The 18481-nt window shown below is 35.8% G+C and overlaps 1 protein-coding gene across 3 annotated transcripts in view; it reads right to left on the reverse strand.

Moving 5' to 3' along the window:
• The window catches only part of MSH2_1 (MutS-like protein), a 59339-nt gene extending 45454 nt beyond the window's left edge, over positions 1 to 13885 (reverse strand). Inside the window, exons 1-11 of one of the 3 annotated variants that reach the window (XM_051210420.1) lie at positions 13476 to 13885; positions 13402 to 13437; positions 13134 to 13367; positions 12991 to 13101; positions 11718 to 11970; positions 9969 to 10061; positions 4095 to 4150; positions 2690 to 3371; positions 2340 to 2460; positions 702 to 812; positions 87 to 226 (exon numbers count right to left, since the gene is read on the reverse strand). In XM_051210420.1, the coding sequence (XP_051070412.1) occupies positions 3273 to 3371; positions 4095 to 4150; positions 9969 to 10061; positions 11718 to 11970; positions 12991 to 13101; positions 13134 to 13367; positions 13402 to 13437; positions 13476 to 13535 (942 nt within the window). In that variant the 5' untranslated portion in view covers positions 13536 to 13885 and the 3' untranslated portion in view covers positions 87 to 226; positions 702 to 812; positions 2340 to 2460; positions 2690 to 3272. Of the gene's footprint in view, positions 1 to 86; positions 227 to 701; positions 813 to 2339; positions 2461 to 2689; positions 3372 to 4094; positions 4151 to 9968; positions 10062 to 11717; positions 11971 to 12990; positions 13368 to 13401; positions 13438 to 13475 lie in introns of all 3 variants that reach the window. The other 2 variants (XM_051210418.1, XM_051210421.1) reach the window with 2 other exon arrangements.
• Between the last annotated feature and the right edge of the window lie 4596 nt (positions 13886 to 18481).

The raw sequence follows: 18481 nt of genomic DNA on the forward strand, positions 1-18481 counted from the left end.
GAATCCAAACAATTTGAGATAATAAAATAGAAATAAGAAATTTAAACAGAAAGATTATTTCCAAAAATTGATATTAATCAACCAACCTGAAGGCCAGAACCTCTGATTTTCTTAAGACGTCGACCTAGACGTTGTAAATCAGGGATGCGACGTAAGAAATCTTCATGCAATCCTCGACGTATCGCAGTTTCTTCAACAAACGATTCAACTAAGTCCAAACGTTCTTCTACAAATTAAGAAATAAACTAAAAGTTACGTACGAATATCTAAGCGGTGAATAAATATTTCCTAACGTTGAAGGGAAACAATTCATAAATATATAAGAGAAAATTCTTGATGGATTTATCAATGATAGTCGTTAATGTGTCCTAAAAAGTGATCTTTAAAACAAGTAATGTGGTAATTACCTTCATTAACTTATTTACAACAGTCTGGTGTTACATTTTTATTTACCAGTGTACCAATCTAGTGAACATTAGATGTAAACTAGTTTGCACGGTAGGCACTTGAATTCCTACCATAAATTTCAAGAAATTAAATTGTAGATGTATTATAGATGTTTAGCATACATTTAATAATATACTAGATAAATACTTTCACAAAATGATGTAATTATATAAGGCTACTGCCTGTTAACGAGATATTTTAATTCGACTACAACTATTATCTTGTAAAGAATTTTTTACGTTATAATGACATACCAATTTTTGACTTATCTATCAAAGGTTGTCGAAGCCATTGAGCTAGAAGACGCTGGCCTTGAGCTGTTCGACAATTGTTCAATGCGCCATAAACACTGTGAAACTTGTTTTCTAAAACATTGGAGGTTACAAGTAAAACAGTATATGCGTTAAGAAATTATTAAAGTAAATATAAATAATTTACAACAGCGATAGACTGTTATCATTATTTAATATTTAATTTAGTTATTATGTAACCGATCGGAAATGACTGAGATTAGCACCTGGTAATTAAAACACTTGACTCCCAGAAGTTGGATTGTAGGCGAGAACTCGGCTTCACCTACTTTGTTATGAGCAGCCGAATCTCAGGGCACTGTATAGAGAATAAATCTGTCTTATATTTGCATTTACTAATAAACATATGATCGTGTGTTTACTAATAACTAACTTTGAGACAAGTTACTGAAGTTCTGCAGGGAATTCATGACAGATAGACACTGAGAATAAAATAGTTATCATTAATCGTATTGAATGGCTGTCGGCAAAGTAACAAATCGATTGGATTTGAAAATGTATATGATTGGATATACGACCTAATGATCTAATGGTTTAGCAATCACAATAAGATCTGAAGATCCTGGGTTTGATCGCTGGTGAGGTCGTGAGTGTGCACAACTAAGTAGTCTGATACTAGAGCGAAATAGCTATCCAGTACTCTGATTTTTAATGATATCCCCAAACAAGTTTGATCCGTGAAAAACAGTATATACAAATTAAATCAGTCTTTAAAACGCTCCAGAAACGATGCATCCTTAGTATAACTACTTTCATTTTATGCACCATGGCATTTGAAAACACTCTTCTTCCATTAGTTATTTATCGTATTCCTCTAATCTATTTCAATTATAATTTATTTCCAGTGTCCTTTAAAATAATTTTAAAATATATTCATGCTTAATTAGCGAAAAAAAGATTTTTGTTATGAATGCCTTACTCTATTTATATTATAATGCACTGTCAGTACACTGATTTTGTTCTCTTTTCTTTTTTATACATATTCTGTAAAATTTACGCAACCCTGGATTATTGTCATTTACACTACATGATTTAGTATTATACGCTTTATTATTACATTATCATGATTATACACTGTCCATATTTTTCTTTACAAAATTAATTTATGCAAATAATAGAATTCTTGTTTATGATTACTGATTTAGCGTTAAGTAGAAATTATAATCGCGTGATTACTTTGGCACTTGTCGAATAAATTACACACATTAGTCAAGCAAAGTGCATGGCTATTTACTAAACCTACAGACGCTTTCAACTTGAGTGCTAGAAATACTATCCGATTTTCTGTATCAAAATAGGTGAACTGAGAAACTTGCGATCTAATAACTGAAGGTCAGGTGCCTCTATCAATCTGCTACTCATGTTGTTGTTACTTTAAAGGTAAATTGAAAAAGCGTTGTTTATATCATTAGAGGGAGGTCATTTCAGAAAAACGAGGGTTATATAATCAGCGAAAATTTGCAGGTAAGGCTTTTATGTATTACTGTTTAAAAAATCATATAGTCAAATATTGTCTAAGTTTCATACTAAAAACAACATGAAAAAACAAAATGACAAACAATTTATCCACTTAACACTCACTATCATCTGGACCAGGTAATAAGTGTAACGCCCGACTGGCAGCACTATCTAGGCGTACATGATTTTCAAGACTAAAAGTTTCTAATGTGAATACATGACGATTCGTGTCAAAAGCGTTTAGCTAATGAAAAAGAAGACCAATTAGAAGATAAACCAAACATCCCATTAAAAAACAAAAAAATGTGACGGAAAAATCTAGGATCCATCAAGAAATTTCATTCAACCATATAAATAAATAAAGTGTACACCAATTCACAAGGGGAATTTATCAACCAATAGTATGTATTACAAAAACAGTTTCAAATATTCGCAAACACTAAATAGCAAAGCTTAAATAACCTAGAACTTGCATTTTATTATAAACCATGTCCCTTTATCGATTTATATTAGCAGGCAGATAAGATTAGTTCTATTTTGTTAAAGTGCAAATTCTTCTGAAGTTTCTAAGTAATGATGCGAAGAATGCTTGAAATGAAATTCTTTTCCCTCGTTAATTCAGAACATTGCTTAGGAAAGGATATGTATCGTTATTATTGTTTTTTATTGTAATGATACCTGCATTATTAATCGAAGGTTCGATGTATCAACATCAGTAATCAAAAAAGTTAACAATGTAAATTTCCCGAGATTTGCTGTAGTGTATTGTATATTTGGTCCAAAAGAAATTTATAAGATTGAGAGACATGTTCACGGGTATTATTTCATGGACAGATTTGTTGGTTTACACGTGATGATCGCCATCAATGGTTGGAAAGTGAGGTGACTTGGTTCAAACGCATTCATTCTCCCAATTTCAGTATCTTTTTATACTTACTTTTCCATTCTGTCTCCTCAAACTATAGTCCCAAGTTTAAGTATTTCTTTCGATTTCTTCTGTTAATTTTATCTAGTGCTGATGTGTGATTTGCCATTTTAGGATAACACACATCTGTATCAGGCTTTAGATGGATATCTGTTTGTCATGTACAAACTCAAACCTCGAATTGCTTTCCTTTTGGAAAATTGATGAACTAATTTGTGGCACTTTGATAACTACAAAGAAAAATTAAGGAAAAACGAACACAGAAACACTAATTTGATTCTTACTATAAGTATAATATTTACTGATTTTCTGACTTCACTAATTATCCCTAGATTGTACTATAATGACGATAGTTCTTAGAGCTGCTAAATACCTAAATATAACGTTTTATTTAAAAAATATTAATCTTCTTCGATCTCTCCCGATAAATCTATTTTATAAGGTTTGTCTTTTGAAGTAGTTGAAGTTAGAAAAGACAAGAACGCTGTTATATCCCGGGCATCAAATTATCGTTAGATTTATCGATTGTATTCAGCAAACTTGACAGACAAATGATGTAGTATTGCATTATTTAAGAAAAGAGCTCGGTACACAAAAAGTGGATATCAACTCCTTAAGGTTCAATCGTAATTATCCTATTAAGGACAAAAGTTTAGTGATTATACATATATATATATATATATATATATATATATATATATATATATATGGAGTGACCACAAAAAGAAACTAGACAATCAACTCGATTAAATTAACGATAGCTCATAATAATGTCAAGCTTTTTTTCCTACCGAGATTAACCACTTCAAAAAAATTATAAGGAACAATCAGGCATACCATTGATCAGTATACTTATTAACTTGACACTCATTAATTATATTCAATGACCGAAGAAAGGAACTTAGAACATTCGAAAGTATCACTTCAGTTAGCTACGAAAGTAAAAAACTTACATCTAGGAATTTTATTATGGCACCCAGACAAGACAATGCATCTTTGAGAAGAAACTCTAAAATTCGATGTAAAAGAATTGATTATATATATATATATATATATATATATATATATATATATATATATATATATATACAATGTAAGTACGAACAAGCAAAACTTTAAGCAATTATTAATTGCCTGGGACTAGTTTTTGTAAAGGATAACAACTAAAACATTATGAAGAATGAAATGATTTTATTTCATTTGGTCTACGCTAAAATCTTCCCTCATATAAGCATTAATCTGTAGAGATAAACAGAATATTTTATTAAGTGCAATTTTGTGTATAACATGTGTGTAGTGAAAAATAATTATGATTATTTTTGATATTTATACGAGTTTAGTTTGAATATAAGTGGAGTAAGCGAGAGAAACAATGACGTAACCAAGCACAAGCATGTACAAATTTGTTTGGTTTCGGTAAACAAAATTATCAGATTCACAGCTATTATTAAAAAAGCGGTAATAAAATACAATAATGGTGATAATATTAAGAATAGTAGTTGAAGATGATACGTCTAATGCAATTAGTTGGATGGGTAAATTGACAGAACGATCCAACTGTAACGCATTTGAAACACTGCATTATCAATTTCTGGTTTCGATTATCAGATTGTCATGATTTCGTGCTTGTGTTATTACTATTTGTTTTCGATTGCTTTCATCAATAAACGTAAGTGCATTTTATGTGCTTATGAAGTCGTCTGCTCACTTCTATTTCAAATTCCTTACCATCCGAAAAGCGATGACTGGTAACAACACCAATACGATAATTAAAAGCATCGGCGGCAACAATTATTTCCAATTACGAGTTATAATGTGTTAATAATGAATCAGAGGATAACATTTTCTTGATTTTGTCAAGGGGATTTTGACACTCGTCTGATCACTTCCATGTTGCATTAACTGTTAAGAGCTGATTTAACGGACGGCGTAGTGTCAGCAAAGCCGGAACAAATGCACTACAATATCCAATCGTTCCTGAAAATGATAGTAATGTCATTACATTAGTCGGTGGAGACACTTGTTTAGTGGCATATATATTATCTGTATCCGGTCGACGACCATGTTTATCAAATATGAATCTAAGAAAATTAACAGATTCAAGAAATAGTTCACATTTATATTTTTACAGTCGAAAACCAGACTCTGATATTCTTGTAAGTAGATTGTCCAAAGAAGACAATTCTTCTTTAAAGTTACTACAATAATAATATCATCCAAGTAGGCTGCAACACCATCGAGATTCAATATCACAGTATGTATTAACTTTTGAAAAATTGAAGAAGCTGGCTTTAGAGTGGAAAGTAATCTAATTGCAAATATGCATTAAATAAATCAATTTTTGCAAAATAACGTCCAACATTTAGTTTTATGAATAAACCCTCAGGTAAAGGTAATGGATATGAGTGATTTTGCAAAGCATTATTCAATCCCGTAGAGTAGTCAGCACATAGGCGGACGGTTCCATCAGTTTTCTGAACTACAACAATAGTGGCTGACCATGATGAAAGACTAACTGGATGTATACATTCATAAGGAAAATTGGTTTCGCTCCATGTTGTAAATACAATTTGGCTTTGGATGTTACATTTAGCACAGGTGAGTTATTGAGAGTGCAGGAATCGTTTAGTGTACAAACTGTATCCAGTGGGATATTCCATTGATTTAGTTTATCGATCCAATCAATACCGACAAGGTCTAAATCGTGTCTACTTGTCAAATAACAAGTTTCATTAAAAAGTAATCTCTAAATTGAACAATATATTCGATCATTTCGACGGGTTCTAGAATACTCCCAAATCCGTTACGAACCATATTTTCTGTAGGCAGTATTGAAGGATAACCCAGAAGTTTCCATGTCTTTCCAGAAATGAGTGTGATATTAGATGCTGTATCTAACTGCACACGAATCGGGACATTATTTATGAACAGACCCACTCATGAACTAGATTGCATGCATTCGTTGAATATATAATACGAACATACTTTCTGTGACTCTGGGAAAACTTCATTTGTGATTTGGAATTTAAATAATTCCGTTGTTGACAGAAAGTATATTTATGATCAAATTTACAACATACCTTACATCGGTGATTCCAACACCGACAAGTCTTCGCAAAATACCATTCAACAGAAAACCAACATTTTGTAAGTTTCTTTAGTTTAGCTTGGTGGCGATTGTGAACAGAACATTATCTTCTCTGAAGTATTTTACAGAATGGATATTGCTATTTTTCGGGGTTTTTCATCTAGTTCCTACGATTGCAGTGCCATGCTTCAAATTTAGCAAGCGTTGGCAATGCAGTGATTATTTGTAGTACCATTTCGTCATCAATACGGGATAATAATCGAGTTCGAACATCGGCATCTGTGGAAGACTATAGTCCAAAAACAAACAATAAGCATTTAAATTGGTCATTTGATAATGTACTTAATTTAAGCGTTCAATTTGTAGATTAATCCTGCTTGCGTACGTCAGATAATCTTCACCAGAGTCCTTTTTTAACTGGAGGCATCTATAACGAATATGAAATAACAAAGCTTGTTCACAAAATATCTTGTTCAAAATACCAGCGGTTTCATCAAAACTCAACTCCCTTGGGTGTCTTGGCAGGATAAAATTTCCATATTTAGTGTCCTTGTGGGTCAAGTTTTTGTGATACCAATCTTACGTTCCTTTCATCTGAGAAAGATATTCGATGCTAGCGAACCATAATTCAAATATATGACCACTTTCCGAATCAAAAATAAGTTTTGGGACTAATTTAAGTAATGGTTCTATTATCTCATCTTTTGCGGTGCATTTGGACTGGATTGAAGATTTTGATGTAAGTGATGTAAGCATCTGTTCTTGAGAAGCTAAAAATCGACTCTGTTGTTGCTGAAGAAATAATTGCATTTGCTCCATTAAAGTTGACATATTGATTTTCTTCTTCTGCATGAGTCAGAACAGTAATAAGAAAAAGACTGAATGACTAATTAATAACTAATGTCGTGCAAGGACACCGACGACAGCTCTGTACGTTGTGTTCAAATAATTACACTGATTCTCGTTCAACTACTGGATGGCCTCGATTCCTTTGTGAAAGTCGAGGTCGTAGACTTTCCATCCCGTCGCCAACTTGTTGTCCTATGGTCCATCAAATAACGTGATAAAATCGCCTTTTTGAATACCGACTTATATAACCTTGCCCCTTTGCTAAAGCAATGATGCGTTAACCAGCACGAACAGCCTTCAGTCAACTCTCAATTCTTATTGGTCCTCTGTATAGCAACTTCTCGCCTAGCACAGACCGTTCAGTCTAGAACAAAAATATCAGACTCCACTGTGTGCATCGTATATTTCAGACATACTCGGTCTACATACAAGCAGACCAGACCGCATCATAATACAGAATGAGAAAAGAAATGTCATACAAGACAACGCCAAAAGTATCTGTGAATGTGGGATACTGTGACCGATATGTTGGGAACAAGTTAAGAATGGCAAATCGTATTGCGATAGCCAAATGAAAGCTTATGACGGAAGGAATGTAAACATATAATCTAGTTACTTAAGAGTTATTCTTCGGATGTAACAACGTTAAAAGGAGGCAATCAACAGATGTAACTTTCTATATAGTGGGAACACTACAGTAATGATTATTCATATACTTATTTTTATAATGGCTAAAATACAATGGATCTAATTTTCAAGAGTTGGGAATAATATGAAGCTAGGTATTAAAGACGTTTAGAGCGTGAATGGGTCCATTGACTAATATTTTTTTTTAATAGAAATAAAATTTGCATATCATCGACTACTATGGCAAGTTTTGGACATTTGATCTATGATTTTATGCACACCAAAGTGTACGAAAAATACTAGTTCATTTTTTTTGTAGACATTTATACTACTTGGTTTGTTGTTAATAGTTTAATAACTGGTAGCTATAGAAGAAAATAATATATGAGTAATAAACTAGTGACACAATTTGCTGTTACTACTTTTATCGATTGAATTTTCAGGAATTCAACTCCTACCAGATGGTCCACTTATCGACTTAGAGAACGGAGATGACACAGTCCTGTTTGATGAGGACGCCAATGAAATGTAGAGTTTTAAGGTAGCACAGAGTGACAATGCCAGGATGTTTGAGATGCGTCTCTCCCCCTCTAAATGCAAGTTGTTGCCTCAGCACTGTCCCACGTCAACACCTAAACTAAGGATAGGGAGTGAAGTAGTCGACAACTTCACTTATGATGAAAGTCTGAACAGCTCTAATTGGTGTCTGACGAAATATCTGCATGGATTTGAAAAGACGAGATATGTCTATCAATAAAGGGACGAGTATACTGTGCAGCAGTTCGTTGTTATACTTTACGGCTGCGAAACGTGACCACTAAGAGTAGAGGATGCTCGTGAGCTTCAAGTATTTGATCACAGATGTCTTAAAGTATTGCTCGCATCTTCTGAAATCATCGGGTAAGTAATAGTGAGGTTAGACGCAGGGTATTAGGGAATGATGGTAAATCCGTTGATGAGGTTGTAAATATTTATCGACTGAGATGGTTGGGCCACATGTTCCGTATGTCTGAACACCGATTACCACGACGCGCAGTACTGACTAGTGTTGAAGACAGTTGAAAGAAAGTTAGGGGAGGTAAAACCAAAACTTGGCATTAGTTCTTGAAGTCACTAACTTCTGGTCTGAGCCATGTTGGTAGACGCAAACTACTTGGTTGGGGTTCGTGCGACTATCGTAACCAATGTTCGGAGACTCTGAGTGACATGGCTCACAGTCGATCTCAGTGGCGCGCATGCATTCACATGCTACCTCTATAGATCAGTGTTTCCAATATTCCTCCATACATACCTTCCCATCAACTTTTCGAACCACATTCTTAATGTTTATTCTTTCTTATTATGGTTGCTGCTACATTATTTCGGTTTCTCTGACGTACATCTTGTTAATTTCATTTCGTCGACCTAACATGATATGACAACTTAGACCAACTCCTGTTTGAGCCGAGCTCTATGTTGATGTCTATTTTTCTGAGTTCACCCTTATCAAGCAGCTTTCGTTGACATACATTTTTGTCTGTCTCTTTGTTGATTATTTCTAACTGGTTGTTTAAGCATCATATGTGCCAAGCTCTTTGTTCACTATGACTGACACGTATTAACGACGTCGAATTTCGGGCTACTGGTAAGATCTGAAAGTTTCTACAAGTTGTATATATTTCTGTTAGAAACCCTTGAAACTATACCATATATATTGCAGGCCTCAGGGTATTTTACTGATTACATGATCATTCTATGACACCGCTTCATGAACAGAAAATAATTAACATGAGTTTCAATAATAATGTAAAAACTAAAACTCAACTGAAAACTTGTTACGAGACATTACTACAAAATACATCCACATAAGCATACGAGAAGCGATGATTTTAGGTTTGTTTACAGTCAGTCAGTCATACTCAATGTAGGACCTGTCACATATGTGAATCGGTGTAAGTTGTCACACTACACTAGCATAGCGAAATGAAATTATCAAGATAAATCCCAGATTGTTAGAAAGTTTAACAGTACCAGTAATAATAGAAAGGATTAGGTAGACAACAAACGGAAAAGTTGTAGCCTTATTATAATATTGATTCGATAGCATGAAATGCCAAACAAAGCCAACTGCTTTGCATAGAAAATTTTTAAAAGTAGGTACACCAGTAAAACAAATGAATTTCAAGTACAGATTGTGATTAAAATCCACAATAATCTAATTATCTTTGCTTTCCGGTGGGTATAATAGTAGCATCTGACTGAATAGCATTCAAAAACAGATTACCTTTCTCGTAGAGCAAAGAGCCATTTGAGTTTTCTTTTTCAGATCGCAGGAAATAGATCAAGTCTTGTGGTTTAAGTGTGTGCGAGAATTCAGCTTAAATAAGCAAAAACAAAGAGCTTTATGAGATCATAACTGGAACCAAACCACATTTATATAAATGTGGATCAAAACTAAGAGTAAAATTTCAGTGTTTTTATCTCTTCAGATACAAGTACCAAAAATGGGGACTAACTAAAATCATAGCTGCTGCCATTAATCAAAAATCCCTCGACATTTGATCAGCCACATTCACAAAAAAGATTTCCTACTGTGAGTTGGAGAACTCAGTTTAATGGTTTAAACTTAATGCAACATTAAACTACGACCAAAAGTATTTGATAATTCATAATTACAAACAAATATGGGATCAGAGATATGGTTTCATCTGACCTTAAAACATGTATTTTCCGCTTTAGTAAACATGATGCACATCTCACCAATTTAGATTTACAATTTTAAGACTTGATTAACGTCATTTAAAGCATTAATTTCCTAGACCAGAGACTAAATTTCGCACTGAAGATTTCATAAAATAACTAGTGGTCAAAAAGTTGTCGTTTTTTCATCCCATTAAACCCACATTTTGTCTTACATATCGGTATGAAAATAAGTATATTTTGGTGGTCTAAAGGATTTTTGACTAGTGGTACAGGGTAATTTGACGGATAAATTCAAGATGGTTGTTTGATTAATTTAAATTTTGTGTAGTGAGAGATCAAAAAACGTGAGGTACCATTTAGTGTATGGGAAATGAAGACCCTTAAGTTTAGCTAACACAGATTTCTGAGGATGTCTTCGGAACAAGTCTGGTACTAATAAATTGCGAAAATTTTAGCCTAAGACTAAATTGAGTAGAAGTTGGTAAACTGATAAAACACACCGATAAAAACTTACTTAGGTTAATAAAATGTTAGTGTTTAATTAGAGATGATGAAATGCATAAACTTATTTAACTTTGATGACTAGACTATTCAATAATATACTCTTTTAGCATTACCGGAATCAAATGCTTTTGACAATTATCACATCAATATTAGATGGAGACCAAGAATAATTTAATGCATGGTGTTAAATTATGACCGGGTTTCAGATTCGAATTTCTGGCAGCACCAACAATCGCTCCTTTGGGTGATACACACCCAACGATTTATTCTATTTTTGTTAATAGGAGGTTTAGGACTGTTATGAAAGCTACACGTCAATTTATACGGCTATAGCCTAACCCTAATTTATGAAGGTATTTTGAAAGTGGTTTGACACTAAAACAAAGCTAACCAACAGTAATAGATGGTTGATTCTAACTAGGTTCGTAGAACCTTCTGTATTAAATTGAACAGTAACTTTGAATAATGTAATCAGGTTCACTATCTAATCCGCTCCTTATTGGTTCACAAAAATGGCCTTTTCCAGTTAATACAAAAAACTATCACCGATCTTCGAACTTTAATTATTACTCTAAGATATTTCAAAAAAAGAGCAGATATGAGGAATTAACAGATGTGGAAAGTCAGGTTTTACGGAGGTATGAAAAATAAGCAATGAGAATACGATCAGCAAGACCTTTGGTCATCCCAATTTAATCACTAGCAAACAACATAAAAGAACATCGACTACGGTGACGAAATTTCAACGATATATGAAATTAAGAGATATTTTTGATATCAAACATAGCTTAGAAAGGTCTATCGATTACCGAGGTTCAGGACTTACACTTTTTTACCTCAGTAGGTAAAATCCCAGTTTTTTCAAAGATAAAACTGACGTGCTCCGAAATAGCATTGCCCAAAGGTGTGACATCAGATTTCGAAATATCTGGATGTGAAAGCAGTCCGGTAGGGACAAGGCATTCTCTTGTTTCAAGTTGAACAAGAGCAGTTTCCAAGTTCGCTAGGTGCACTGAGTCCATGAATTCACCAACAAGAAACTTCCGACTTTCAGTTTCACAAAACGCTAGGCACACATGCTGAAATACAGAGCAAATGTCTTGTTTGATTGAATAATTAACTCCAATAACAAAAATCAAAAACATTGTAACACTAGGACATGGAACAGGAATAATGAATTCCAAACAGATATCACCAAATGATCATGAATATCTTATGTAGATGGAAACCACCTTCAAGCTTAACGGAATAACCTTTTCTCTAGCCATAATGATGAGTAATTGATGTTCTGGCTGCCACAATTAAACCTTTCGCCAACTGTTCTAGCCAAAGATTTCAGTTGTGACGCTCTTGCCTGTGGCTTCAATTATAACATAAAGCAGTAATAGAGTAACACAACTTTTTTATCTCCTAGTGGCACTTCCCGGCATTTGAACGTAGCTACTCCGGCTGAAAGTACCTAAATATTCTAATATAAACGTAGGACTTAGTTATTTAGATTATCAGAAAAGCATTGTACTGAAATGTCATTAATCTAAGGTCCTAAGAATTGACTTTAGGTGTACTTTTAAGGGTGTTAGTATACTTACTTAGTTTATACATGTAAATTTTGGAGACCGAAAATGTAGAGACCATAAATAAAGATAGCACTAAATAAATGGAGAAAACGGTAGTACAATCCAAAAAAAAAAAACAAATGAACCAGAATTCATACTAGGATATACAGCTCACTTGAAAATACAACCAGAAACCTTTTTTATCTAAGAACGTTTCTCACAATTTTTTCCACTAGCTATTATATTGTGGCATATTTGCTAACGTTCCAAGTTACATAGTTGAACCCCCTACAGAATATAAAACTTATGGTTTGAATTAGACATAAAAGACAGTTTCTGATGAAACCAGTAGTCTACGGTCCCTGTTTAGAAAATTCTGACGCTGTAAGTATCATTAAGTGATATTTAATACCTTAAATACGAAGTGTTTAACCCAAGTCAATCGTTACATTCACATATCCGGATGGTTTTGTCTGTTATCAACAAGGTTGGTGAACATTAGCAGCGAATCGCACACGGTTGTAAAAGTTGCACTAAACTTACTATTCGTTCGTTTAGCTGCTTTACATTTACTGCACTGAGTCCACAAGCTTCAACTGAATCTGATGTGGATGTAAGGAGATCTTCTACTGAACCCAAGTTCCCAGGAGAAGCCTGAAAATAAGCTAATAGCTGGCTCTACAAACCTTCAACTTAAGGCTCCACTCATTATCTCTCCCACATTTGGATGTGGAACAATATATTTCGATGCGATATTGCCTCTTTAGAAGAAAATGTCTCAAAAAGTCAGTGTTTTGTTTTTTGACAGTGACATACGACAGGCTTGACTTCCCCCTGGAAAACCGCTTAACGAGGGACGGATTTCTGTAGTAATCTGTAGCCACAAGAATAGCATCAGAATCATGAAGCGTCATTATCTCCTGGAAAGAAATAACTCCAATTAATATGGCTTACCCCTCTTTCGAAGCATCGAAGAGTGGTAGGAGGCTTCTAGATTGGAAAGTAAATTTTGAAAATTTTATCCTTACAGGTCCAAGAGATTTCCAGAAGGAATAAAATCCATCTTCCAAAGAAACATTCGACTGCATATTCTGTTACAAATGTTACCGGTGTCTATTTGGAAGCAGGGGAGATCTAAAGCAACAGCATACAAATAAGGGTCAGTGAATGTCTCGAAACAAGAACACGACGTGCTAGCACAACATATATATTTCAGAAATCGAATAACGTATTTGGGCCACAAAAGGGAAAGGTTATTACGAAGATAGTCTTATCCATCACGCAGATCCTATTTTTTCTTCCAGCACGTTTACTTATTGTTCCCCTGTAATAAGAAAAACATATTCATTTCAATAGCATTAAGTATGGTGAAGCAAAGTGAAGCAAGGTGAAAACGGTGATTTTCAAACCAGTTGCGCAGAGCGCCTAATCAAGAAACCCTATATTTCTGTGCTCAATAGATCCAATCAGAAAAGATACTGTCAAATAGGTAGTAGAAAAAAAGCAAAATAAGGTTTTTCCTAACGACCTCTGGCTTATGGTAGCAGTGAGTCACCCATAATTGCATCTAGTGCCTCAAGTATATGGTTCATTACCGAGCTTTGATAGCATTTATATACTTACTTACTTCCGCCCGTTACTCCTCGTGAAGGAGCATAGGCCTGTCACCAGCATTCTTCATCCAACCCTGCCCTGGGCGGTTCTTTCCAGCTTCTTCCGGTTCCAATTCATCCTTTTCACATCTGTTTCTTTTTCTCGAAGTAATGAGTTCATTGGCCTTCCTCTTTTCTCCGCTTACCTTCAGGATTCCAAGTCAGGGCTTGCCTCGTGATGCAGTTTGGTGATTCGCGTAACATATGTCCTATCCATTTCCATCGTCTTTTCCGAATTTCCTCTTCAGCTGGAAGCTGGTTTGTTCTCTCCCACAGTAGTAGGTTGTTTCTGATGGTATCCGGCCAATGGACATTGAGTATCTTGCGTAGACAACTATTTATAAATATTTGTACCTTCTTGATGATGGTTGTAGTAGTTCTCCAAGTTTCAGCTCCGTACAGTAGAACTGCCTTGACGTTCATGTTGAAGATCCTGACTTTGATATTGATTGACAGTTGTTTTGAGTTTCGTATGTTCTTCAACTATAGGAATGCGACCCTTGCTTTACCAATCCTCGCCTTTACGTCTTCATCTGATCCTCCTTGCTCATCGATGATGCTTCCCAGGTATGTGAAGGATTCTACATCTTCCAGAGTTTCGCCATCAAGAGTGATTGGATTGCTGTTCCCTGTTTTGAATTCGAGGACCTTGGTTTTCCCCTTGTGTCTGTTGAGGCTTACTGATGGAGAGACTGCTGCTACACTGGCTGTCTTTATCTGCATTTGTCCGTGTGCATGGGATAGGAGAGCTAGGTCATCTGCGAAGTCCAAATCGTCTAATTGGTTCTGAGTTGTCCATTGTATGCCGTGTTTTCCCTCAGATGTCGTGGTCTTCATAATCCAGTCGACCACCAGAAGAGAGAGGAACGGAGAGAGTAGACAACCTTGTCTAACTCCGGTCCTTACTTCGAATGCGTCTGTCAGCTGTCCTCCATGCACGACGTTGCACTGAAGTCCGTCGTATGAGTTCCGAATCATGTTGACAATCTTCTCAGGAACTCCTTAATGTCAGAGAAGTTTCCATAATGTTCTCCTATCTACATTGTCAAACACTTCTTCATAACTAATGAATTTGTTGAACAGTGACGAGTTCCACTCAACTGATTGTTCTACGATGATCCGTAGTGTCTCAATTTGGTCTGTGCACGACCGATCTTTACGGAATCCAGCCTGTTGATCTCGAAGTTAGGTGTCTACTGCGTCTTTCATCCGGTTCAGCAACACTCTGTTAAAGACTTTCCCTGGTATTGACAGCAGTGTAATGCCTCTGTAGTTTTCACATTCGCCCGAATCTCCTTTCCTTAGAATCTTGATGATGTGTCCTTCTTTCCAGTCCATCGCCACTTGTTCCGCCTCCCAACTCTTCCTGAATAGATGGTGAAGCATGTTTCTAGTTACTTCCATGTCTGACTTCAGTGCTTCCGCTGGTATTTTGTCGGGTACTTCTGCTTTCCTGCTCTTGATTTGTCTGATAGCCATTCTGATTTTTTCCGTCGTTGTTGGTGGGACATCTATGGGAATGTGTGTGTGTGCTGCTTCGATATCCGGTGGGTTCAGTGTGGCTGGTCTCGAAGTACTCTACCCATCTGTCACGCTGTTGTTGAATTTCAGTGATTGGCCTGCCTTCTTTGTCTTTGACCGGTCTCTCTGGTTTACTATATCTCCCTGCTAGTTTCTTCGTTGCCAGTACTGCCATGTGGTGTCTCCTCATTTCCATTGCCATTTGACTGGTCTTCCCGGTCTCCCACATTGTTCGGACGTTCCATATACCTATAACAACTAATGCTCTGGTTGTTAGAAGTGGCATCGGCCTCGTGGGTTACGAAGAAACTGAGCTTTCACCACGAGCCGTCATAGTTCTTCTAAATGAAGACCTACTAACTCCCAGGGCAGAGTTTAAATGGTTGGAATTATTTTTTCTGGTTGGAGTTTTTTCAGCGAGTTATTTTTCTACGGGATGGGGTCACTAACCCCATGCCCAACCATCCTCCTTTACCCGGGCTTTGGACCGGCGGTAACTCTAGAAGGGTCACAGGCGGAGTTATAGCATTTACATGCTTCAGCGAAAAAAACGTGGTCAAACATCAAGCTCTAGCAAATATGGTCTTAAAATGATGTAAATAGACAATGGCTGGCAACGTGAGCAAGGACCGAATGGTTATCTGGACCCGAAACTTCATGTTGTTTTTTCACTTAGCGTTTCATCGTTTTAAACTGTGGACTATCCTGCTATATTTTTTCTTCCGGCAACTGTCTGCCTAATTTCCAATTTTCGAGTTCCATTGCCAAACAACAAGAACAATAATCCGGAAACTTACAGTGAGCTTAAGCTATAAAGTTTCTGATATTTTAAGCTCGTTTCAGACTGTTAATAAAATGAGGGTCACGTATTTATCTGAACATTGATTTTTACTAAATCAACTGAGTGACGAAATAAATAGCATCACAAACACCCTGGAACTAGTTGCAATACCGAGTGTTTAATCCATTTCCTTTTGAATCATTACTACTATTCACAAATTGCCCTATACATGTCAAGTTCATTTAATTGTCTCTACGCTTACAGACTGTAATATGCATTTGCGTGTTTTTGCAACGTGAAGTAACTTTCTGTACCTTAATATGAATTGTTAGTAATACCTGTTAATTGATCAAAATATCCTCATGTATTTTGTCTCATGTAGTTATCTGCATGTTTTCCGTTATTCTCTCCAAGGCGGCAGAGTTTAACAATTGTACATTGGATCGTACTGTGACTTTTGCTTCGGTGAAACGCGACCATAATGTCAGTAGTTCAGCTGTATGCAACGGCGAATTAAATAATGAAAGACACATCTTTAGCCTTGATCAACGAAAGCCCCGACAAGGAAGATTGAAGAACACAAAGTGTAGTTACCAATGAGCGGTATTATAGGTTAAAATACAAGAGAGGAGAAGGAATAAATAAATGACTGTCCAGTTAAGCGCTGTGGAGAGAATTTCAGCGTATTGTTTTCGTTAATCTGACAGTTGCGCCGATCGTTCGTTTGGACATTATCTGTGTAACGGTTGAATGAGTAAATTCAAAGATATACGAATACTATGGTGGGGTTTGTGGGGAATTCTATACCCCTGTTGCATGTAAATAAACGAAAAGCGGGATCAAGATGACGTACATTTAATTAGGGAGTCGGCTCATTGTCTGCTGTGTAAGATAAGAGTAAATGCACAGCGTACTGTTTGCATCGGTAAGAAGGATAACCACTATTGTACCCAAAGTTTAAAAGCTGCAGAAGATGTGACATTTTCGTAAAAGGCTTACGCAGAAAGCTTATTATCTAGCGTCACGTAACATATTACTTAAGGTAATAAGACGAATTACTTGGTTACAACTTTGGCTGAGACCGCTTGTGTACATGCAATGCCTTTTTCCACAATGGGTCTACTTACAAAGTATACATATACATGATTTTCATTAAAACTTGACGGGAATGACACAATATATGACTAGTTCATTTTAGAGTAAATACAAAACGTAATTAAGCCTCATAAACATATTACGAAATAATCTAACGAAATTGAGAAACTCGCCTGGGTTATTCTCCCTTTTAAATAATGAAGTTTTGAAATAGACAGTAGTTCAAACTTAGATTACATGCAAGGTATTGTTGATTTATTTCTTGGTTTGGTGTTACGTTGTAGACAAATTTTGTATGGGTCCAAAAGTGATTTGAGCTAAATCCGTAGCACTGCCAGTGTAGATCACTAACGCAGATGATCTGCGCCAAATGTTTGGGGGCCTGCTCAGGTTAGACGGCGATGGTGTGATCAGTCAGTTGACGTCGAATGCACACCTCGAGGCTAGTACAAAAAATGGACTACCCCTCCGTCATATCCAGGTACTACCGCTGCTTTAACGACCATACGGCACGAGCAACCTTATTACAGAAATATATTGGTAAGAGTAGGTACAACAGAGTGCGACCACCAAACATGGGCCAGTCCATGGCGTGCAATTAACTGGTGCAAGTTGGTTGTCCTTCACATTGATGAGAAGCGGTGAATTGTTCGGCACTCAGAGACCCAACTGTCAGATGATTTGGCTAGGACTCATTGACATTTTACTGGCCCTACAAATCTAAACGTCGATAGGCACAACAAAGGAACTCGTCGTCGTCTGAGACTACACTCTATGGGCCATCCATGTAAGGTGATCAATTCCTCGCCAATATACCGTGAGCTTTGTCATATATATATCGTTCAAATTTCACATTTTGACACATTCGAAACTTTAACTCCTATTTCCGGTTATCAAGTTGCTTCAATTTTACTATTGTAGTAATGATAGTAATTATTGAGTGCTTTTACCAATAAATATATATGAGTTAAATGCTCTTACCTAG

This window comes from Schistosoma haematobium, chromosome ZW, assembly GCF_000699445.3.
Source record: "Schistosoma haematobium chromosome ZW, whole genome shotgun sequence".
In the NCBI taxonomy this organism is placed as follows: domain Eukaryota; kingdom Metazoa; phylum Platyhelminthes; class Trematoda; order Strigeidida; family Schistosomatidae; genus Schistosoma; species Schistosoma haematobium.